Source organism: Epinephelus fuscoguttatus, linkage group LG21 (assembly GCF_011397635.1).
Source record: "Epinephelus fuscoguttatus linkage group LG21, E.fuscoguttatus.final_Chr_v1".
Classification (NCBI taxonomy): domain Eukaryota; kingdom Metazoa; phylum Chordata; class Actinopteri; order Perciformes; family Serranidae; genus Epinephelus; species Epinephelus fuscoguttatus.
In genome coordinates, this window is record NC_064772.1 from 35,148,839 (window position 1) to 35,168,743 (window position 19,905).

Below are 19,905 nucleotides of genomic sequence, written 5' to 3' on the forward strand. Positions count from 1 at the left end.
CTATTTTCCGATCTCCTTTTGTCTAAATGAGTGATAGGATGTTCAATATGTGACATTTCTCCAGTATGAAGCTAGGGCTGACCTGCCTGCAGCCCGTGAGCATGTGCTATATTAAATAATAGGGCACTCAGACAGCGTCAAACAACGTCAAAATACGTCCACTAAAAGTGCATTTTTTTCACACAGATAGGCTCGGATTGTTAGTATAATTATCTGACAACATAACGGAAAGGAGAAATGAACATCTGTGTTTACCTTTAGCTGGATTCAGACATGTTCCTCTGCCTGTTGCTGCTCCCTCTCTCTCCTCGTCCGCTCTTCAGTTTCAATGAGCTCTGCGTCCGTGTACGTCCGTGTTCAAATAAATACGGGTGGTCATCAGATTCAAATGGTTCATCCAGATCAAGTTGGTCAAAATGGGGTAAAAATTCAGCCATGACTGCTCCAAACAGAGTAACTCCTCGCGTTTGTAAGGTCACTCCAGCAGTAACTTCCTGCAACAACTCAAACCTCACGAGACGTGAGATTTCAGAGCCAGACTTTCACTCTCTGAGTGAGTGCTTTGACTTGCCACAACAAACATGTCCGAATTTTTACCCGATTTTGACCAACTGGATCTGGATGAGCCATTTGAATTTGATGATCGCCCGTATTTATTTGAACACAGAGTACACGAACATACACGGACGCAGAGCTCATTTAAACTGAAGAGCGGACGAGGAGAGAGAGGGAGCAGCAACAGGCAGAGGAACATGTCTGAATCCAGCTAAAGGTAAACACAGACGTTCATTTCTCCTTTCCGTTATGTTGTCAGATAATTATACTAACAATCCGAGCCTATCTGTGTGAAAAAAATGCACTTTCAGTGGACGTATTTTGACGTTGTTTGACGCTGTCTGAGTGTTCTATTATTTAATAAAGCACACGCTCACAGGCTGCAGGCAGGTCAGCCCTAGCTTCATACTGGAGAAATGTCACATATTGAACATCCTATCACTCATTTAGACAAAAGGAGATCGGAAAATAGGGCCCAGGTTGAAAAAAACATTAGTTCCCCTTTAAGGCCCAGCTAGGGACGAGCATTGCAAATTAGCATGGCTATAAATGCTGTGGCGTGTGGCATTCATGTATGCTACATACTTGTCCCTGCACAAATAAGCATTAAATAAATAATAATTAGTAATTGATCACATTATTAATAAGACCAGTAGACTTATAGATCTACTCAGGCAGTGGTATATTTACTGCTGCTGCGAGATGTTGCAGATCCTGAGGAGGGAACACACCTTCCAGCACCATGTATATCTAGAAAGTGACAAGGGTAAGCCTGTGCCCCTCCACTGTCAGTGTCACTCTTCTTTTTTTGGCCTCAGTTTGAGATCCAATCTTTTATTTTTTACTTAATCAGTTGTGTGCCTTTCTTCAGATACAGCAATCACTGATGTACAAGCATCCCGTGCATCTTTTTTGTGTTGTTTCAAATCCGCTGCTGATGCTACTCAATATGACCTCTCATTTGGCATTCACCTCCTGCAGGAGCACCTCTACTTCAGAACTACTTAAGTGTTTTTAACGTTTAGAGTTCAGTGCTCCACCCGTTTCAGTCTTTTCTTTGGGGGTTCTTGACACAACTCTCTTTTTCAGCTTTCACTTTCTATGTGTGCACACCATAGACTGTATGTACAGATGGATGACATGGCAGCTCCCCAAAAGTGAAGCCAAAACATCTCAATCGCCCCCTGGTGGCTGGCTGCAGTACAGGTCATAAACTCCGCCCCCGCTATGATTGTCGCCAACCTAAAAACTCAACGTCAGTTGGTGTGTTCACAATCAGTGGCACTGCTCATGATTGGTCAGATGGGTATATGGGCAGGGAACTCAAGAGACTGCTACTGCACAGACTCTGGCTCCAAACGCTGTCACCAACATGGCAGTAGCCGTATGTGGGGTGTTTTGGCTTCATTTTTGTACAGTGGGAGGACGTGGAGACACCTTGTCTAGCTTAAATATAGTCTTTGGTGCACAGGCCCTGCAGTTTCATACCCTTTTATGGGGATTGGCAGTGCATTTGCATATGCTAGTTAGCATCATCTGACATGTCCTTTTAATTAATATGGACAAAGAGATTTATCAGTTTAAGGACACAGGTGTGAACAATCCTGCAGTTCAAGGACACAGCATACATTTGACATTTTAGGACCTTTCTTGAGACAAATTTAAGATAAAACTTAAGATAATATTGGTGACTGAGGTCCAATGTTTTATATTATACTATTAGCATGTTTTAAATATAAAATCAATCTGCAAAGTCGAAAAATGAACGTACTTTATCACTGAACCAAAACCACAACCTTTCTCTAACAAGTTTTTTGTTTGTTTTGGTGTCTAAACTTAACCGCACAGAGCTCAGGATGCAAACCTCAGTCTCAGACGTCAAAGTGATGTGCTTTGTTTGCCCGCTATATACCTCCCTATGACCTCACTGAAGCAATGACCTCAGTGAGGCAGCACTGTGTGAACTAGCAAAAAAGGATTCCAGTGAACATAATTCAAGCCTGAACTGGCATTTTCCAGGAAAAGTATTTTTTATTTAGTTGCGTAGAAACTTCATTTTAAGGAGACAGTTTTGGCACATGTCAGCAAAAATCTGACAAGTACCACTAAATATTTATACTGGTCCCACCAGTTTGGCTGTCCTGATTAACATCCACGGGCAAGTGAGCTTGCTGTGCTGCTCTCGGAGCTGTACAGGCCACAGTGGATCACTTCTTCACCCCTTATTATAGTAATGAATTCATACATGCACAGCTGTGGATTGTAGACTCACTCCCAGATCAGAATTGAGTTGTTAAATGCTTAATTTTTTCACCATTTGACATTTAATACATAATGCCTCCGTTCTCTTTTGAACTTCGATCATGGCTTGTTTCGTCACGAATATGTGATGTTATAGAGACGTACTTAAGATGTGACACCAGGTTTTCTAGGGCCGTGCCAATTTAGTCACATGTTGAACCAACCAACCAGTTTCTAAGCTGACTTTACAGAAAAAGTATTCTATTACAGTACAGGTACTGTTGAAACTGCGATATGAAATTACACACATGTACTGTGATGGAGGATTTAATTCAGATTGCCCATCTCAAGACACTACAATATTTTGCACGAAAACTAGTAAGCAAAATATATTGACACCATCACTGTCAGGTAGTGATGGCCAAATGAAGCCTCATGAAGCATTTTCTTTATTTTCTGAGCCCACTAGATGGCGCTTTTTGTTCATCAAAAGGTTGAAAGCACACTGAATTGCCATTCTTTGAGCCTCTCTCTTTAAACCATGAGCGCCATCTAGTGGGCTCAGGAAATAAAGACAATGCTTCATGAGGCTTCATTTGGCCATCACTACTATCAGGTATAAAAAGGTGGTGCGAGCCCTAAAGGTTCACCACAAGATGGGAAAAAAAATGTATATGCTTATTGCACACAATTAAGAACCACTGTTAATCCTGACCTGAGCACCTAGCAGTATATTTTAAACAGGAAGTTCAACCCAAAATCAAAAACACATATTTTCCCTCTTATCTGAAAAGAGTTTTGGTCAGTCTGTGTTGTTTTGGTGTGAGCTGCTGAGTGTCTGCCTTTATTCCATTTAATGGAACTAAATGGCACTCGGCTCAGAAAAAGTCAACAGCAATGTCTCGTTCCAGAAATCAAGTCAAGATAATCCACAAACTTAGTTGTGAGCAGTTTCATGTAGGAACCTTTTCCTTTCTGCTAAATTACACCTGCCAGCCGTATCACCACGCAGAAGGAAGGAAGAAAGGTTTGTGGTCGTGACAGCATGACATGTTAACATCAATGGCATCCTCCATGGCTAAGCTGCAACATTAGCCAGGACTGTGGTGCTAAATGAGCTAGCAATAGATGCTACCCTCTGTGTGGTATTAAGATTGATGGATGTTACTGCTCAAAACAAGGTCTGTGGATTATCTTGAATAAATGGGTCATGGTTTCTGGGACGAGACATTGCTGTTGAGTTTTGGAAATTTATTCTTTGGCACTTTGAGCACCACAAGCTGAGTGTCACCTAGTTCCACTGTATGGCAAAAAGGCAGACATCTCCATGACCCATAACTCCAACACTCAGCAACTCACAGCAAAACAATCTAGACTGATAAATAGCGCAACAGGTACTGACACACCGAGCCAATGGTTGGCCGTAGGTCAATGCCGGGCCATCAGTGAGCATCTGTTGCTCTAGTTTTTGTGACCCCTCCTGCTGCTAGTTTGCCTTTGTTGGCAGCTCAGTGCACAAGCAGGAAAAGAAAGTGCGGAAAGCAAACAAAAAACTTAAGTCCCGAGGGCGAGAGATCAAAACAAACTTGTCATGTTAGGTAAGATTATTTTTTAGCCACTTAGCTCTTTAGCACAGATGTTTCATAATTGATTGTGTTCTTGGTCGCTAGCACACAACAAATATCCTTTATTCTTTCAACATGGTGTTGAATTGTTAACGTGCTAACTGGCTAACGAACGTCTTAAATTCATCCTGTTGGTCTTCCAGTTTCCCTTTTTGAATGACTGATAAAGACTACAACCACCTGCTAGTATAGAAAATTACTTCCTCTCATGCAGGGGCAGAACGTGGCCATTAGCTGTAGTCTTTGCAGTCTCTTCAACTTTTTGTCCAAGACACAGGCGACGTAAGGCAATGCAACAGTCGGCATTTGTTGCCACTAGTTCTTCACTGTCGGTTTGATTTGTCTGGTCCTTAAGATGAAAATGATGTATTTTTGATTTTAGAGTGAACTGTCTCTTTAAACTGTCATTATCATTTCCACCTCTGTATATGTTTATATCCGTGAGTCAGACTTCCTCTGAATGTGTACGCCAAATGTCTCACAGTCATGTAGCATGTTGAAGAAGTGGCATGATGCATCATAAAACCTTGTGATGTTCCATCATGCCGTCCAGTGTTATGACACTGTGATCTCTTTCAATCACTCTAACAGACAGTGAAAGTCCAGGGCAACGACATCTCACACAAGCTGCAGATCTCCAGAGTCAGCAAGAGCGACGAAGGACTGTACGAGTGCCGGGTGACACGAGCTAACTACGGAGAGATTGTGGAGTACAAAGCCCAAGCTTGGCTGAAGGTCAACGCCACGGCCAGGCCACGACGACCACTGCTGCCTCCCAAGAAAAGCTCCCCGCTGCACCTGACAGACAAGAAGCCGAGAAAGTCCAGCTCACCTCTGGGTCAGGACAGCATGAGTTCAGACCAGAGGGTGGCCTCCACCTCCACCTCTCACACATCCTCCAATACAGCTAAACACAACCCCGGCTCAGGTAAGGCCCCTGGGCGAGGGTTACATAATGAGGTAACACAAAAAAAGACTCATGTAGTCTAGAGATTTTACCAGCAGCGTATTGTCTGGTCTGCAACCTTTGATATGTTTGACACGTTTGTGAGTCATCTGTCTGAAAAAGGTTGTTTGGTTGAGATCCAGAACAACCAGCATCTGACCTCAGCATGTATTCACAAAGCAGTCAAGTGAAAAATGGTAACTTCACAAAACAGGCCTGCCTCGTAAAAAGGTAGTCTGAAAGAGACTGAGGTGCCTGCATCATTCACTCTCATGATTGACCCTGTGGATCCAAGGGAATAGAATATCCAGCATCTGGTGACTGTGAACAGTTAAACAGACTGTGTGGAGAGTCTCGCTGAAATATCAGTGCAGATTTTGCAGGACAAGAGTACAAGCAGGAAAATGTGATTTGTAAGCCGGAATTCAGAGAAGTTGGCCGAGTATTTGACGAGTCTTTTGTATTGATCAACGTGGAGATCAGCTTGCCAAAGCGTAGCATAACCTTTGATCACAACACAACAGAAATGCACCATTTTTTTCACCATTTGCCCATTCACAATACTGATAGCCCATCCGACCGTTGACATTTTGCCGTGCTGAAGTCTTCCTGCCAAGATGTTGGTATGGTTTCCTGGTGGGGGTTATACAGTTCAGGGAGCATAGAATGCTGTTAGCTAGCCCTCTGTCACACATGACTTTCCGGTAACGTCACAGTAAGCTGTCGTTTGAGTATTTGCACATTGAAAAGGTCACAACGAGCATGAAAAGTCAAAGGTGAATCTGATTGAACTTTGAGTGCAGCTGTGGTCTGTAAAGGGCTTCAGGAGGACTGTGTGCAGAGTGCCATAGGGTCTGTTTTGGGGCAGTCTCTTTTTGAAGGTCTCGGTCTTGTCTCAGATTCAACCACATTTTTACTCGGTCACTTCTTGGCATGGGACAAAGAGGACTCTAGACTTAGATACTTTTATTTCTATACTAATCAAGACCACAGCTGTGGGTGTATCACTAAATTGCCTGTGCAAAAAAGAAGTGCTGAACAAGGATTATTAACCCTTTTAGAGCCGTCTTCCCCAGGACAGCCGTAGGGGATTGTTGTTTGCATTATTCTGTTTAGAAAGCTCTAAAATAAGAGCCATTACAGCTTAAGTATTCTTTTGTTGCAGCAGAAAGCTAAGGCTTCTGTCAGTAACGTCATCACATCATGACCCTACCCTACGAGCTGTTAAAACATGTTATTTTGCCATAATTACACCAGTATTTCCACATAATGGCCACAGGAGATTGTTGTGAGCGCAATCCTGTACATAGCAATCTAAAATAGCCGATAATAGCCAAAGCATTACATTCTATTTGCAGCAAAAAGCTGGCTCTTTTCACTTCAGTACCTTATGTTACCTTACCTTAGGTGTGGTTCAAACGTAGCATTTCACAGATATCATGCTGGAATTTCCCTTTAATTGCTGCAGGAGATCACTGTTTGCATAATCCTGAATATATTGATCTAAAATAAAAACTGTGATAGCTGAAACATTCATTCTTTTTGCCACAGAAGGCTAAAGCTTGAGTCTTGGGTGTCATCATGTTGTGGCTCGTAATGGCGTCATTAAAAGTGTGGTGGCGCCAGTGGAATGAATGATGAATCCATCGCAGCGCCTTTCCACTTTGTTCATATCTCAAAAACTAAATAATGTACATATCAAAAAAAAAATATTGGACCATTAGAAAATATTTTGTATATGTTTCTACATTTAAAAATATTTTTGATCAATATGTTTTGTTTTTTTCTTTTCTTTTTTTTTAAATTCTGATTTTAAAAAAAAAAAAAGGCAGATTTTTTTTTTTTTTTTTGGTTTGTTTGTTTGTTGGCACATTTCTATTGCAGAGTTCAAAGGATTAAGTTGATTTCAGCTCCTTGATGTTTGCATTTTTTTGCTCATAAAAAACTAAGGAAAATTCCCATATGTGAAATTGACCTCTACAATGCCTTTTGATTATTTCATCAAGACATTTCTCACGATACAAACATACAGTATGGCAATAAAAGAGATGAATTATAGGAAATTAATTTGTTTTCTGGGGGTGTTCTTAGGGAATGTAGGTCTTTCAGATCGAATTGAGGAGTGTCTGTTGTTTGTATGTTCCTCATTTTATGATGCAGTGTGTGTGTGTCCTGCAGTGCGGGACTCATACTGGTCTGGTCTTGATCTTCGCTTGGTTTCAACCTTTCAGAGTCTTTGTCTTGTCTCGGTCTTGATACACTTTGATCTAGGTCATGACTTGGTTTCGGTTTAGGTGGTTTTGAATGCAACACTGGTTTGGGGCACAGCTGATCCATATGAGTCCATCTATGTGACAGCGTAAAATAATAATAGATATAAAATGTGGATTTTGTGAAGACATTATGCACATAGAAAATATACAAAGGCCGAATCATTTGGATTTGTTATATTCTGCAAAGCTAGACAGGCACCGGTTGGTTTTCGTCCATCTAATGTGTGAGGATCCTCGGGTTCAGTGTGAATATCATAGTGTTTGGTGGCTGATACTAGTGATGGCCAAATGAAGCCTCATGAAGCATTTTCTTTATTTTCTGAGCCCACTAGATGGCGCTTTTTGTTCAACAAAAGGATGAAAACACATTGAATTCTTTAAACCATGAGTGCCATCTAGTGGGCTCAGAAAATAAAGAAAATGCTTCATGAGGCTTCATTTGGCCATCACTAGCTGATATAAAGATAAGTTTACTGTATATTCTGACCATAAATTGTAAAAACAGTGGAAACTGCTTAGTTATCACCTTTGTTCGGGTCAAATTGATCACTGTAAGCAGATAATTATTATAACCGATCATGGAGACTAACATCTAACTGACATTTGTACATTTATTACATGAATATAAAGTAATGAAACAGACATATGTCAGCCCATTTCTTACCACAATTTTCTCTCTCTTTTAAAACCTGTCTTTGGAAACTTTGAAATAGTCCTCTCCAATGCTCGCTGCCAAATCTCTGCCTTTCCCCTCACCAACGGACCCACTTCAAGGAGGCATTACATGACCAGGCATTATCAGTCCAATTGATGAGGGCGGCTTGACTTTTCCTGTTGTTTGAATACACAAGGTAGCCTGAGGAACACCACGTTTCACTGCTACATCTCGTTGGCTCTTTTTTGGCAGTTGGTCATAAGCTTCAAGGAAACTACGATTTTCATGGAGAGAGAATTACTTTCTTTTTCCCGTCATGATTTCAGTGCGCAATCAGCAGCAGCCTCAGGTGGCCAGCCAAAGGATCATAATCGTATTACTGTAGTGAAAAAAAAAAACCTTTCCACGTGTTGTCATGTATGAAAAGACCCGAAATGAACACTGTAAATACTATACTCAAATTAAACAGAATTTGTATGTGCATATTATATGGGAATAATTCTGTCCAAAGCTTTTTTAACCACATAAGCAGTAAATCACAAGAAAGAAAGAAAGAAAGAAAGAAAGAAAGAAAGAGACGAGAGTCAAGATATTCAGTTCATCTTCATTCCAAGGTCATCGCTTTGTCATGCCTCTCTGCATCTTGTAGCGACACACAGCGCACACTTAAGCATATCTAAGAGACGCACACTGAAAACACATTCTAATATGTGGTAAGTGTTCATGCCGACATGAAAGGACGGCCTTTTTTGCTGGTGTCTGATGCTGGAGGTCACTGCCTAAGCGCTGAATTTTGACAACTTCGGAGTGAGACCAGGTTGCTTCATCAGGTGCTTTCAGCATCAAATTTTGCAGTGCAACACATTCTCACTCCGACCTCGTCACATATTTATGTTTGGTCATGGACTTCCGATGTCCACGTATGGCATGCAAGGTACCCTGGGTGTGTTGGTTGTTGACGTTCTGGGAAGCCCTGTCAACTTCAGCCTGTTACATGCATCGTCTTGTTTCAAAATACTTCTGTTGTCACAGGAAATTTAACATTTACATACTGTCTCTTTCAAAATAAAAGCACTACGTCGGTACAACACCACAAATTGTCTTTTTTTCCCTTCAACAACAAACACACGTGGTTGAGTTTAGGCAACAAAAGCATTTGGTCAGGTTGAGGAAAAAGAATAGTGTTTGGCTTTAGAATCTTACAGGATGCGAACACGGCTCACTCAGGTGAAAGTCAGTGCTAAACTATAACGGTTAAACTTTTTTTCGTTGGTTTCTGACGCCACAAGTCACTGCCAAAGTGCTGGATTTCGACGACTTCGGAGTGAGGCCGGGCTCTGCAGTGGATGGGTTTACACAGGATTTAGTTGAAAGCCTGGTGCGTCTCATAAAGACGCCAAAGTATCACATGCTGATGGGCAAGACAAAGCGTTGGTATTTAACAACCTGGGTATGCGCTTGACTTCTCAAGTCCCGTCTTATAGTTGTAATTATGTAATTGGTTATAACAGACCTGCATGTTCATGGAGCCCAGTTGGAGAGCCATGCAGTAAGCCTTGTCACAGTGTCTGCCTGGCTCTGCTTGTGCCTCTCACTTACTAACAAGTGCAAACTGTTTCAAAGAAACTATCCTCTCTAACAGTTAAAGTAATAACCACTGATAACCTGGTGATCAGGGTGACGCAGTCTTGTTTCCCTCAGCTGAGGATCAAAGCCAAAATTAGCTCCTTTTTTTTTCAGTCATCGCAGCTATCAAAGAAGTCTGTGGTTTTATTTCATCTCATTTGCAGTGTTGCAATTCTCTTTATTGAGGGATCAGCTATAAGTCAATCGCCTGCCTGCAGCATTCCCGAAACGCTGCTGCCAGGCTCTTAACTAATTCTAGGAGACGGGAACACATTCCACCCTTTCATGCGTCTTTTTGCAGGCTGCTTGTGAGCTTTTAAATTGATTTTAAGACTTTACCATTAATGCTAAGGCACTACATGGTCAGGCTCGAAGCTATATTTTAGAAATGTTCATCCCTCATGAGCAGCTCCTGAGATCCTCAGGCAGGCCTCCTCTGGTGCTTCTTAAATCTCACCTTATTACCGAGGGGATTCTTGCTGCAGGCGCCACAGCTCTGGGACTCCCTGCCTGAGCAGGCTAGCCCAAATCAGCAGCATCTTTCTATATTATTTTCCACATTCATTCGGTTTGAATTTCACTGCTCCTGAACCATCTATTATCTTTTTTTTTTTTTTTTTTTTTTTTTACTTTGCTGTTGGTAGCGTTTGAAAATGTCTGAAAGCAACACATACAAACAATTCCTTTGACAGATGCTATAATCACAAAGAAATGCTTCATGTACTGATTTTAAATTATCATTATTTTCACTGAATTTGAACAAATGGAATTCATGATATTAACTGCAGTATGTGTCCATCATGGGAATCCAATATCCAGTCTGTAATTACATTCAGCAGATTGCAAAGAATATCAATGTTACCTTTGTCTTTCATCGAGCACAGTGAGGCTGAAATCCTCTCAAAGATGTGTGAAGTGTAATACCTATTGAGTTGTCTCGCTGAGCGCAAACATCATCAGCCTCTGTGAGAAATGGAAAACGTGCGCACCAAGCGAGTGGAGGATAGTTTAACCCTTTCATTATTGCTGAGGTCACCTCAGTTCCCAGAGGATTCCTTTGACAAATGTGAACATATTTTACCTCTGTAAGGAAACCCTTCCTTTTCAACCATCTTGTGCAATACAGTGACTATTCCCAAGCTATCACTGTCTCCTATCAAATAATTTATTTAAACTTATTTTTGTAAGCTGAAGTAACACTTAACATGTTTTTATGGTAATAATTTGACGTAGGAAAAATATAATTTTTTTATTGCAACACAAGAAATGTATGAAAATTAAATGAGACTGCTGATAAGCTACTTAGTAGTGATGGCCAAATGAAGCCTCATGAAGCATTTTCTTTATTTTCTGAGCCCACTAGATGGCGCTCATGGTTTAAAGAGAGAGGCTCAATGAATGACAATTCAGTGTGCTTTCAACCTTTTGTTGAACAAAAAGCGCCATCTAGTGGGCTCAGAAAATAAAGAAAATGCTTCATGAGGCTTCATTTGGCCATAACTACCGCTGGGCACTATAAAACAATAACGGCGACCGGTCACGTATCATGCAGCTGTGAAAGGACTCGGACAGTGGTCTGTAGCCTGGCAGCATCCATCATTCCCACAAACTCCCGATGACAAAGTCAGCTCAAATATTATGTCACTTTAGAAACGCTGAAATTATATACTGTATTTTAGCTTTGTACTTTTATACATATTTGGTTTGCAAAAATGTGCAATGCCGACATGTTCTTAGGGTGATGTGTTCTTGTGTTTCTGTATGTGTGTGGAGTTGATTTAATGGCAGTGAGAATGTCTTGCATATTCACATGGTCCATATTTTCATCATGTCTTTTCTTATCTGCAGCTCAAAGAGGAAACCAATGTTGTATCTCCACGGTGTTCAGCCTGTAACAACCCTATGTAGCAGCCTACTTTCCCCCCTCAGGTGGCTCTGTGTGAATTTTATCTCATTAACTCTTTGCATCATTTTCATTCTCTGAACATCAAATTATGTTCTGACAGTACGGCCCCTCCTCATCTCCAAACGTCAATCATTTTCTCCCTGGTCAGACAGTTCAAACACTAAGTCGACCCTGCTCTGGGCTCAGACAGCCCTCTGCACCCTGAAGCGAAACACAGAAAGATATTACTTGCCACTGAATAGAGGTAAAAAGTTGAATAATCCCCGGGGCTGCAGAGTCAGAGATTATGAGGCAGCCAAATTATGCTGACAACTGTGTTGCAGTGAGTCCTCTGTGCGGTGTGTCTGACACTGATAAATGCCTCTCCGTGGCTGCTCAGGCAGCCTTAGCCACCTTCTCTGAGCGGCACAGAGGTGTTACGGCTGAGGGCGACAGAGTTCTATTACTGCCGCGCTCAGGTTTGAGGCAGATGAGCAACAATAGGTAAATGGGCTGAGATGAAATTAAACCTGGGAGAGTGCAGATATTTTTCTTTTTCCGCATTGCTGCATCTGTAAACAATGAGGCACTTTCCAGATGGGGGGAATGTGACTGTGGCTGGTGGAGCGGCTGCAGCAGCAGCAGCAGCAGCAGAGTGGTTTGTTCACAGCTACTCCCCACCAGTGTGTCAGATGTTGTTAGATCACAGCTCGGCCTCCATCGTTCCTGGCAGTGTTGTTCTCTCAAAGCTCAGAGGTGACCAGAGCTGAATGCGAAGGGAGAGGAAAAAAAAGGAGAGAAATATGTCCCTGGAGCCAGACTTGTCCCTCCACCCCTGAGGCCAGCCTGGTTCCTGCATGAAAGAAAAACAAATATGGACTCAGCTTATTGCATAAGCATTCATGCAAACAAAAAATCACTGACCTTGTTTTTAAGAAGCACCATATTTTTTCAAACTGCCTCGACTGCATATGTCTAAGGAAAGAACACCAATGAGTCATCACTCCAGTAGGTGGTTAAGAACCGCAGGACTGCTGTTCATGGCTGCATTCATATTGCTCAAGCAAGCGCACGCAATGTCAATGTGTCATTTCAAGTTCATGTGGATGCTGCTATGAGTCCTTCCTTACTCCCATTTTTGTCTTTTGGGTGCAAATCTGTCGAACATCTGTGAGTGTGCAGTGGGGGAAAAGCCCACTGAAGACTCGTAGTAGATGTGGACTACACGTCTCTGCAACTGTGGCAGCTTGTGTCCAGCAAGCAGAGACATTACTGTGTCTGTTACAAGGAATACACAGGAGCAACACTAATATGGAAGAAGTAGAACCAACCTAATAAATTAACCATTCGACAGTTTGATCTGAGGTGTGTGAATCCACTGCCAGTCTCACAGTCAAATTGTTGCAGTTGCAAAATGAAAATATGGTCATGAAACAAAAGGATCATTCGATTAAGGCTGTATGGGGGCGCTGGATGTCTGATTTTCCATAGAACTGCTTGGTTTCTCCCAATGTATATCTTATTTTGCTATAAATGTATAACTCAGAGCACTCACATAAGAACATAGTGCTGTCAAGATCAGCAGGGGCAGGAGCATAGAGGCAGCTGTTTGCATGTTGCATCTTGACCACCAAGATGCATTAAGATCCAATCAATCAAACATTTGCCAGGGTGTTTTTTTTACAGAAACAGACAGGAGGACTGCATTGCCGCGACATGTAGTTACATTTCTTGGGTGCATGTCAGGCTACGTAGGTTTTGGTATGGGTCACAGCGTAGGTTATGGCATTGATTCAACGCAGAAGTATAAATCCTGCTTTAGTACTGTGCATGGCGCTGATTCAACTTTCAGTAGATGCTAGGTTGGACTTGACGAATCAGACTCAACTACTGAAATTTGTAACTGGGGACACACCTACTTCTATGAATTATTTCTATCTATTAGATTTTAACCTTTGTTAAATGCAGTCTTGTGTGTAACACTGATATCTGATTGTTTACACTGATGCTTTAGCTCATTTTACAAATAAACAGTGAACCCTTTTCAAAGTTTGTTGTAGTATATTACAATGGTGTTTCTTGCTTATAGAGTGTGCCAGGGCTGACGTCAAAACCCAGAAGTTTAGCATCGCGCTGGTTCCCGGAAGAGAAAGTGAATGTGATTTTTGCATTGCGTTTTGGATTTTGTCAGAAAATAAGCTCTGTGGCTAACACAAGTTTATGATACTTACAGGTTTTGTTCAGCGAGATAATCTTCACATATGAACACCTTTCATACCGCATTTGAAGCTTAAATGCGATCACCAGAAGTAAAAAGCTAACGTCAGGCCTTAACGGACTACATGACTACTCCACGGTCGCATGACTCATGACGTCACTGCCACTAAGCTTTCAACTGATTTCGGCCGCTTTATTTTAAAAACATTGTATAATGGGGAAATCGGACTGTTTAAGCTAAATAAGAAGCTGTAATGGCGGACTGCCAGCACTCTCACCTGTTCGGGGGTGATGATGTTTAATGTCCCCGACAGGGTTTGTAGTCGTATTGAGCAACTTGTTAGCAACCGCCTTTTTTACGACACATGAAAGCTTCAAAATTCACACGTAGGGTATTTACTGACGTGTTTTATGTCGTAGAACAAAACCTGAAACTCGTTTTGTTAACCACAGACCTTATTTGAGGCATTTTACCAAAATCCCATTCAAAGAACGTGTTGACTTTTAGACGAGAGAACCGCAAGTGCTAAAAGCGCTAACGGAGTTCTGGGTTTACTGGCACACTCTGTTGGCAGCCATTCAGCCTTTCTACTTACTTTACAACAGTCTGAACAACAAAGCAGACAAAATGCTAACGAGCAGCTACAGCCACTATTTAACATCCCAAATCAGCTTGGCTTGGCTTCCCTCAGATCCGATACCTTATTACCTGAAGGAGTTCACCTCCCCCAGCCCTCTGTGTGTACAGTAAGACTGAGCAGTTTCTCCTTGAATGTAAAGATATTTCACACTTCATTTCCTCAATCTACACTCTGCTGTACTCCCTCAACTTAAACACAAGCGTCGAGAAAGAAAGTGGGAGGCCAATTTTCAGACTGAATATATTGTGGATGATTGGCACCAAATGGACTCCCAACTGCCACTGCTGTGTATTAAATGTCAGAGGGAAATTGAAAATCACTACTTTCAGCAGAGTGTATTTATTTTCAGATTTAGGAGCATGATTGCTCAGGAGATAAGTAGTATATTTCAGATCAAAGTTAGGAAGGACCACTGTCTGTTTATTCTCTGTTTACCCTCTGGGGAGCTAACGGGAACTCAAACACACTTCAAACTTGGTGTCAAACTGCTGCTGATGGCCAGAAAATGTATAGTGTTCAACTGGATAAAAGACAAACCACCTACAGCCACACTGTGGTACAGGGAGATCTCCAGGGTTCTCTATCAGTGCAGTTCTTAAGGGCTTTCATTTGGATGTGGTCTCCCTTGTTGCACCATTTACCTTTTATTTACCTATTTACTATTTAACTTAAAAACCAGTCCTTCAGTCCATACGATTACATAGGTCGTATACGTCTAAATATAATCCACAGCGTTTCCTGAATTAGTGTCCCTACCAGTGGACAACAGAATGGCTTATATATGCGGGCAACGACAGCACTGTGGTGCAGTGGTTTTCATTGTCGCCTCACAGAAAGAGGGTTCCTGGTTCAAACCCGGGTTTGAACCTTGGGATGGGATGCAGGTTAATTGGTGACTCTAAGTTGTCCATAGGTGTGAATGGTTGTTTGTCTCTATAGCCCCTTTTACACTGCCAGATTTTCGGCGAATGTTGGGCCGTTTTGCCGGCAAGCTGCGAGCGTTTATACACACAGAGCCGGATTGGTGAGTTGATCCGAGGTGCCCAATTTTCCGCCTCACAGGGCAAACATACTGGCGGAACCTTTTTAGTTTAAAAAGAACGAGGTGGCCTTCTGCAACGGGAGAGGCTGTTGAAGACTTGTGGGAGGAGCTGTTGGTGACACCGCACGTGTGAGCCACTGGAGGTGGATAAACAGGAAACAGCTGATAGCAGGAATTAGCGAGCAGCTAGTAGCAAGAGGGAAACACAAACCTGACAGACACTGTAAAGATGAGCAACTGGGGAGACAAGGAATTGCGCGCCCTCCTTGTCCTCGCAAACGAAGAGGCCATTAACCGTCAGATGACGGGGACGGTGAAGAACGGGCCGACTTATGAGAGAATCACCGAAGGACTGACCAGCCGCGGCTTCCCTCCCACGTCAATGATGCAATGCAATGCTTCATTGCCATATCGATGTAGCTGATGGAATTTGTTTCAGTGGGCTCCAGTCAGTGAAATATGTCCCCGCATGACTGCTGGAGGCTGTGCAGCCATCGGCCACTATCGGAGGCAAGTTCTGCCATTAAGAATAGTGTGTAAAACGTCCTACTGGTGCCAATTATTCAGTCAAACCAATAAATCAGTTGGCCTCCAGTTTTGAGGCATATAATTTACTTCATGAAAACCCATTTAATAAGTGCATTGTATACAACACATTTGGTTTGACACTCAGAAAACAGCCTTTGGAGGGCATTAAATATACCATCTTTCCACTTTGTGTTTTAGTCCTTTGGTTTTTGATATAGCTACATAATAAAGCTGTGAGATTAGCGATTATAAATATAGCATTTCAGCTTCTGTTGGTGGTATTGATGAAAGGCTGGTTTGCAGCATTAGAGTTGCATAGTGAGCCTCTCTATAGTCACATAGCAATTTTCTGCTTTGCAATTGTCTGGAGTGGTTGTGCACATGTGCTCGTGTTTAGGGCGAAGCGAGGGCCCAAGAAGAAATATTTGCGTTGGGGCCAGTCCCAATTATGTTCAGCTGCTGAGCCCTAATCAGCTGCTTGTTGCTCATGTCTGTTATGGACGGCATGGGCTGCATTTATATAGCGCTTTTCTAGCTCAGGCGACCACTCAAAGTGCTTTACAACCCGAGCCAGCACTCACCCACTCGCCCTCACATTCATACCCTGGTGGACGAGGCTACCATATGGCTAAATTGTTTGGATAATGGTTGCAGTAATGTCAGCTGAAACACACACAAAACCTCTGGTGTGAGCCTTTCAAAAGTAGCGGATGGTAATTTGGGAGCTTTTGCATTACGCACCAGACTGTGTTATCACATTTAACCTCGCCCACAGTTGAACAGTCAAGCTGCAAGGTAATGACATCCAGTTGTATTTAACCAGTCAGTCAGCCAACAATCCAGTCATGGCTTAAGCAGCCAGACAGTCAGACAGAGAGTGTATCAGTCAACAAGCAAATGAGACAGCGGGTTTTATAACAGAGCCACCAGGCAAGTAAGGAAGCGAGTCAAAGAGACAGTCAGCCGGCCAGGGATCAGCAAGAATAGATGGAACTGGCACTAAGCCAGTTTGAGCTCCCTGTGGAGGTGCTGTGGTGATTCACCTCCGTGCCTCGCTGAACCTGACTGCCTCGCTGGCCCGGAATTGATATTCCACATCACCATTTCAGCGAGCCAAAAACATTTTGGCAAAATGTAGAGTGTTGTGTTAGGTTAAGTAGGACAAAATGAAGAGCATTCAGTGTGGGTCTATTCTATCCCAGCATGCACCGAGAGCGCCTGAAAAGGTTTCTGCTAGCTCAGACAGATACTCTCGCTCATTATGCCTACAGAAAAGTCAGTGTGCAGTCCCTCAGACTGTGGTAGAAAGCCATGGAAATACACGGAGAAAATACAAACTCAGAGGCATCATGTGCTCCCAGACGTCTCCACATCATATCTGCCATGGAAACCTTTTCCCCCAGCATTCACTTCCCGTCTCCAGCTGAATAACCACGTAAGAATTCAGCTGTAAATTAATCCAAAATGACCTATAAAGACACAGTGACCTTGTCAACCAAACCATGACAGGAAGTGGGTGGAGATGCTTTTAGCCACGGTGACAGATACATGAAATAATACTGCCCACATAAAAGGTAGAGCTCTCTTTTGTGTGTGTTCAGCTGTATTTTTATAAGACTCCTTTTGTATTTTTTTTCTTTGCTCAGCAATTAAAATGCATGGTAGTGTACATAAACAACAATAATTCACAACTGTTCTTCCTTTGTTGTTTTCTATAAATAGCACAGTAGCACAGAAGGTACCTTTACCTTTAGTGCGTTCGCTGGCAAGGTTAGTGTTGATGTGGAAAACAGCTCAGAAAAATAAATAGCAGAGATAATGTGTGATTTACATGAGAATAATGGCTTTGGACATAATGGTGCTTTTATGTGGATGGCTTATATACAGCTTCAGTGCGCAGGATAGAACAAATGGAAACAACCTGATGCCAGATGCATGCTAATACAGAGAATAATCATCTCATATATGTTATATAAGTATCATTAAGAACCGGACTGTATTTTAATGTGTCTGGCTCTGACAGGAAGACTCCAAATGACTTGAGTAGTTTAATTAAAGGACTCTTTGGGTTTATTACACCGTGGGCCTCCTCATGCAAGAAGTGATGTACGCACCAATTTTCTCTTATTCATGTTCATTTTCAGAGTTTGTTCTTATTTTGTGACTATCCATTGATTTCTTATTTTTGCTCTTCTCTTTAGCAGAAAGATGTACGCGTGATTGAGAACATATGTATGGAAAGGAAGCATCACACAAAAAGTAACCCCATAAATGCGGGAGAAAATCCTTAGGACCAGATTACACTTCTGTGGTTCCAATGCAACTTTAAACTTAATGAACACCTTTTGTTGCAGCCACTGCATTAAAGAGATAGTGCACCCAAAAATGAAAATTCAGCCATTATCTACTCACCCATATGCCGAGGAAAGCTCAGGTGAAGTTTTAGAGTCTGAAAAAAGAAAAAAGCGATCCGCACACCAAAAGAGCTCCCGTATACAATTTTTTATTTTGCGTGATGTTTCGAGCGTGATGCTCTTCCTCAGACTGCTAATCATTTACAATGAAGTTGCCATCTTAAATACCCATAATGCAAGGATTACACCACGTGGGGCGCCATATAAAATAAAATATAATATAATATATATAATGCTTAGTGGTATATGCGATCATGTATAGAGAAATATATATATATATGTATATATATATACTGTGTAAACAAATATATACTATGTAGAAAAATATATTGTGTAAAACAATATGTTGAGGATTTTATATGCATATAGAGCTGCAACACTCCACCGCATAAGGTTCAGGAAATACAGAATACGGGTCAGGTTGTTGCAGCCCTACATGAACACGATCAAATACAAAAACATGTCGCATATCCACCATTCCTTTTGATATAATGATATACAGTACAACATTGTGTGTGAAGTTTTAGAGTCCTCACAACACTTGCGGAGATCCAAGGGGAGAGGGGGTAGCAGCACAACTCCACCTAATGGAGGCTGACGGCGCCCCAGATTCAAACGTCCAAAAACACATAATTGAAACCACAAAATATCTCCATACTGCTCGTCCGTAGTGATCCAAGTGTCCTGAAGCCCCGACATAAAAAGTTGTTTGGAAAAACCTCATTTGAACTCTGTTTTTAGCCTAATTGTAGCCTGTAGCTCTGACTGCCTCTCTGTGCACACCGAGCTCATGTGTGTGCGCTTTCATTTTTGGGTGCACTATCCCTTTAAGCTTCAAAATCTTGTTCTCACAGTCCATTAATTATTTGTCGTATGCGAGGATAATAAGTTTTAAACATGAGGAATATTTAAAAAATATTTTTTTTAGATTATTATGTCTTAGGTTATTTTTATATTTTACTATATTTTTATTTCTGTAACACTTCCCTTCAGAAGGAAATATTTTAGTTTTTATTATACTAAAATTATTTAATTACTGAAGTTACTTGCTTTACAAATTAAGATTTTTCAGCACAAACCATATGAAAACGTAGAAGTGATAAGCGATAGTTAGTTTGAAAATTAATTGGCATCTATTTTGAATATTGCTTAAATTATTTTATGGTTCCAGCTTCTCAAACAGAGGACAGCTGCTTTTCCTTTTAATTATTTAAATTATTTTGAATGATTAAATTAATTGGATTTTTTTTTACTTTT

The 19,905-nt window shown here is 41.6% G+C and overlaps 1 protein-coding gene across 1 annotated transcript in view; it reads left to right on the top strand.

Annotated features, from left to right (window-relative positions):
- vstm2a (V-set and transmembrane domain containing 2A) overlaps positions 1-19,905 on the top strand; it is a 130,790-nt gene that overhangs the window by 92,517 nt on the left and 18,368 nt on the right. Inside the window, exon 4 of the mRNA XM_049565630.1 lies at positions 5,013-5,349. Coding sequence (XP_049421587.1) covers positions 5,013-5,349 — 337 coding nt within the window. The remainder of the gene's footprint in view (positions 1-5,012; positions 5,350-19,905) is intronic.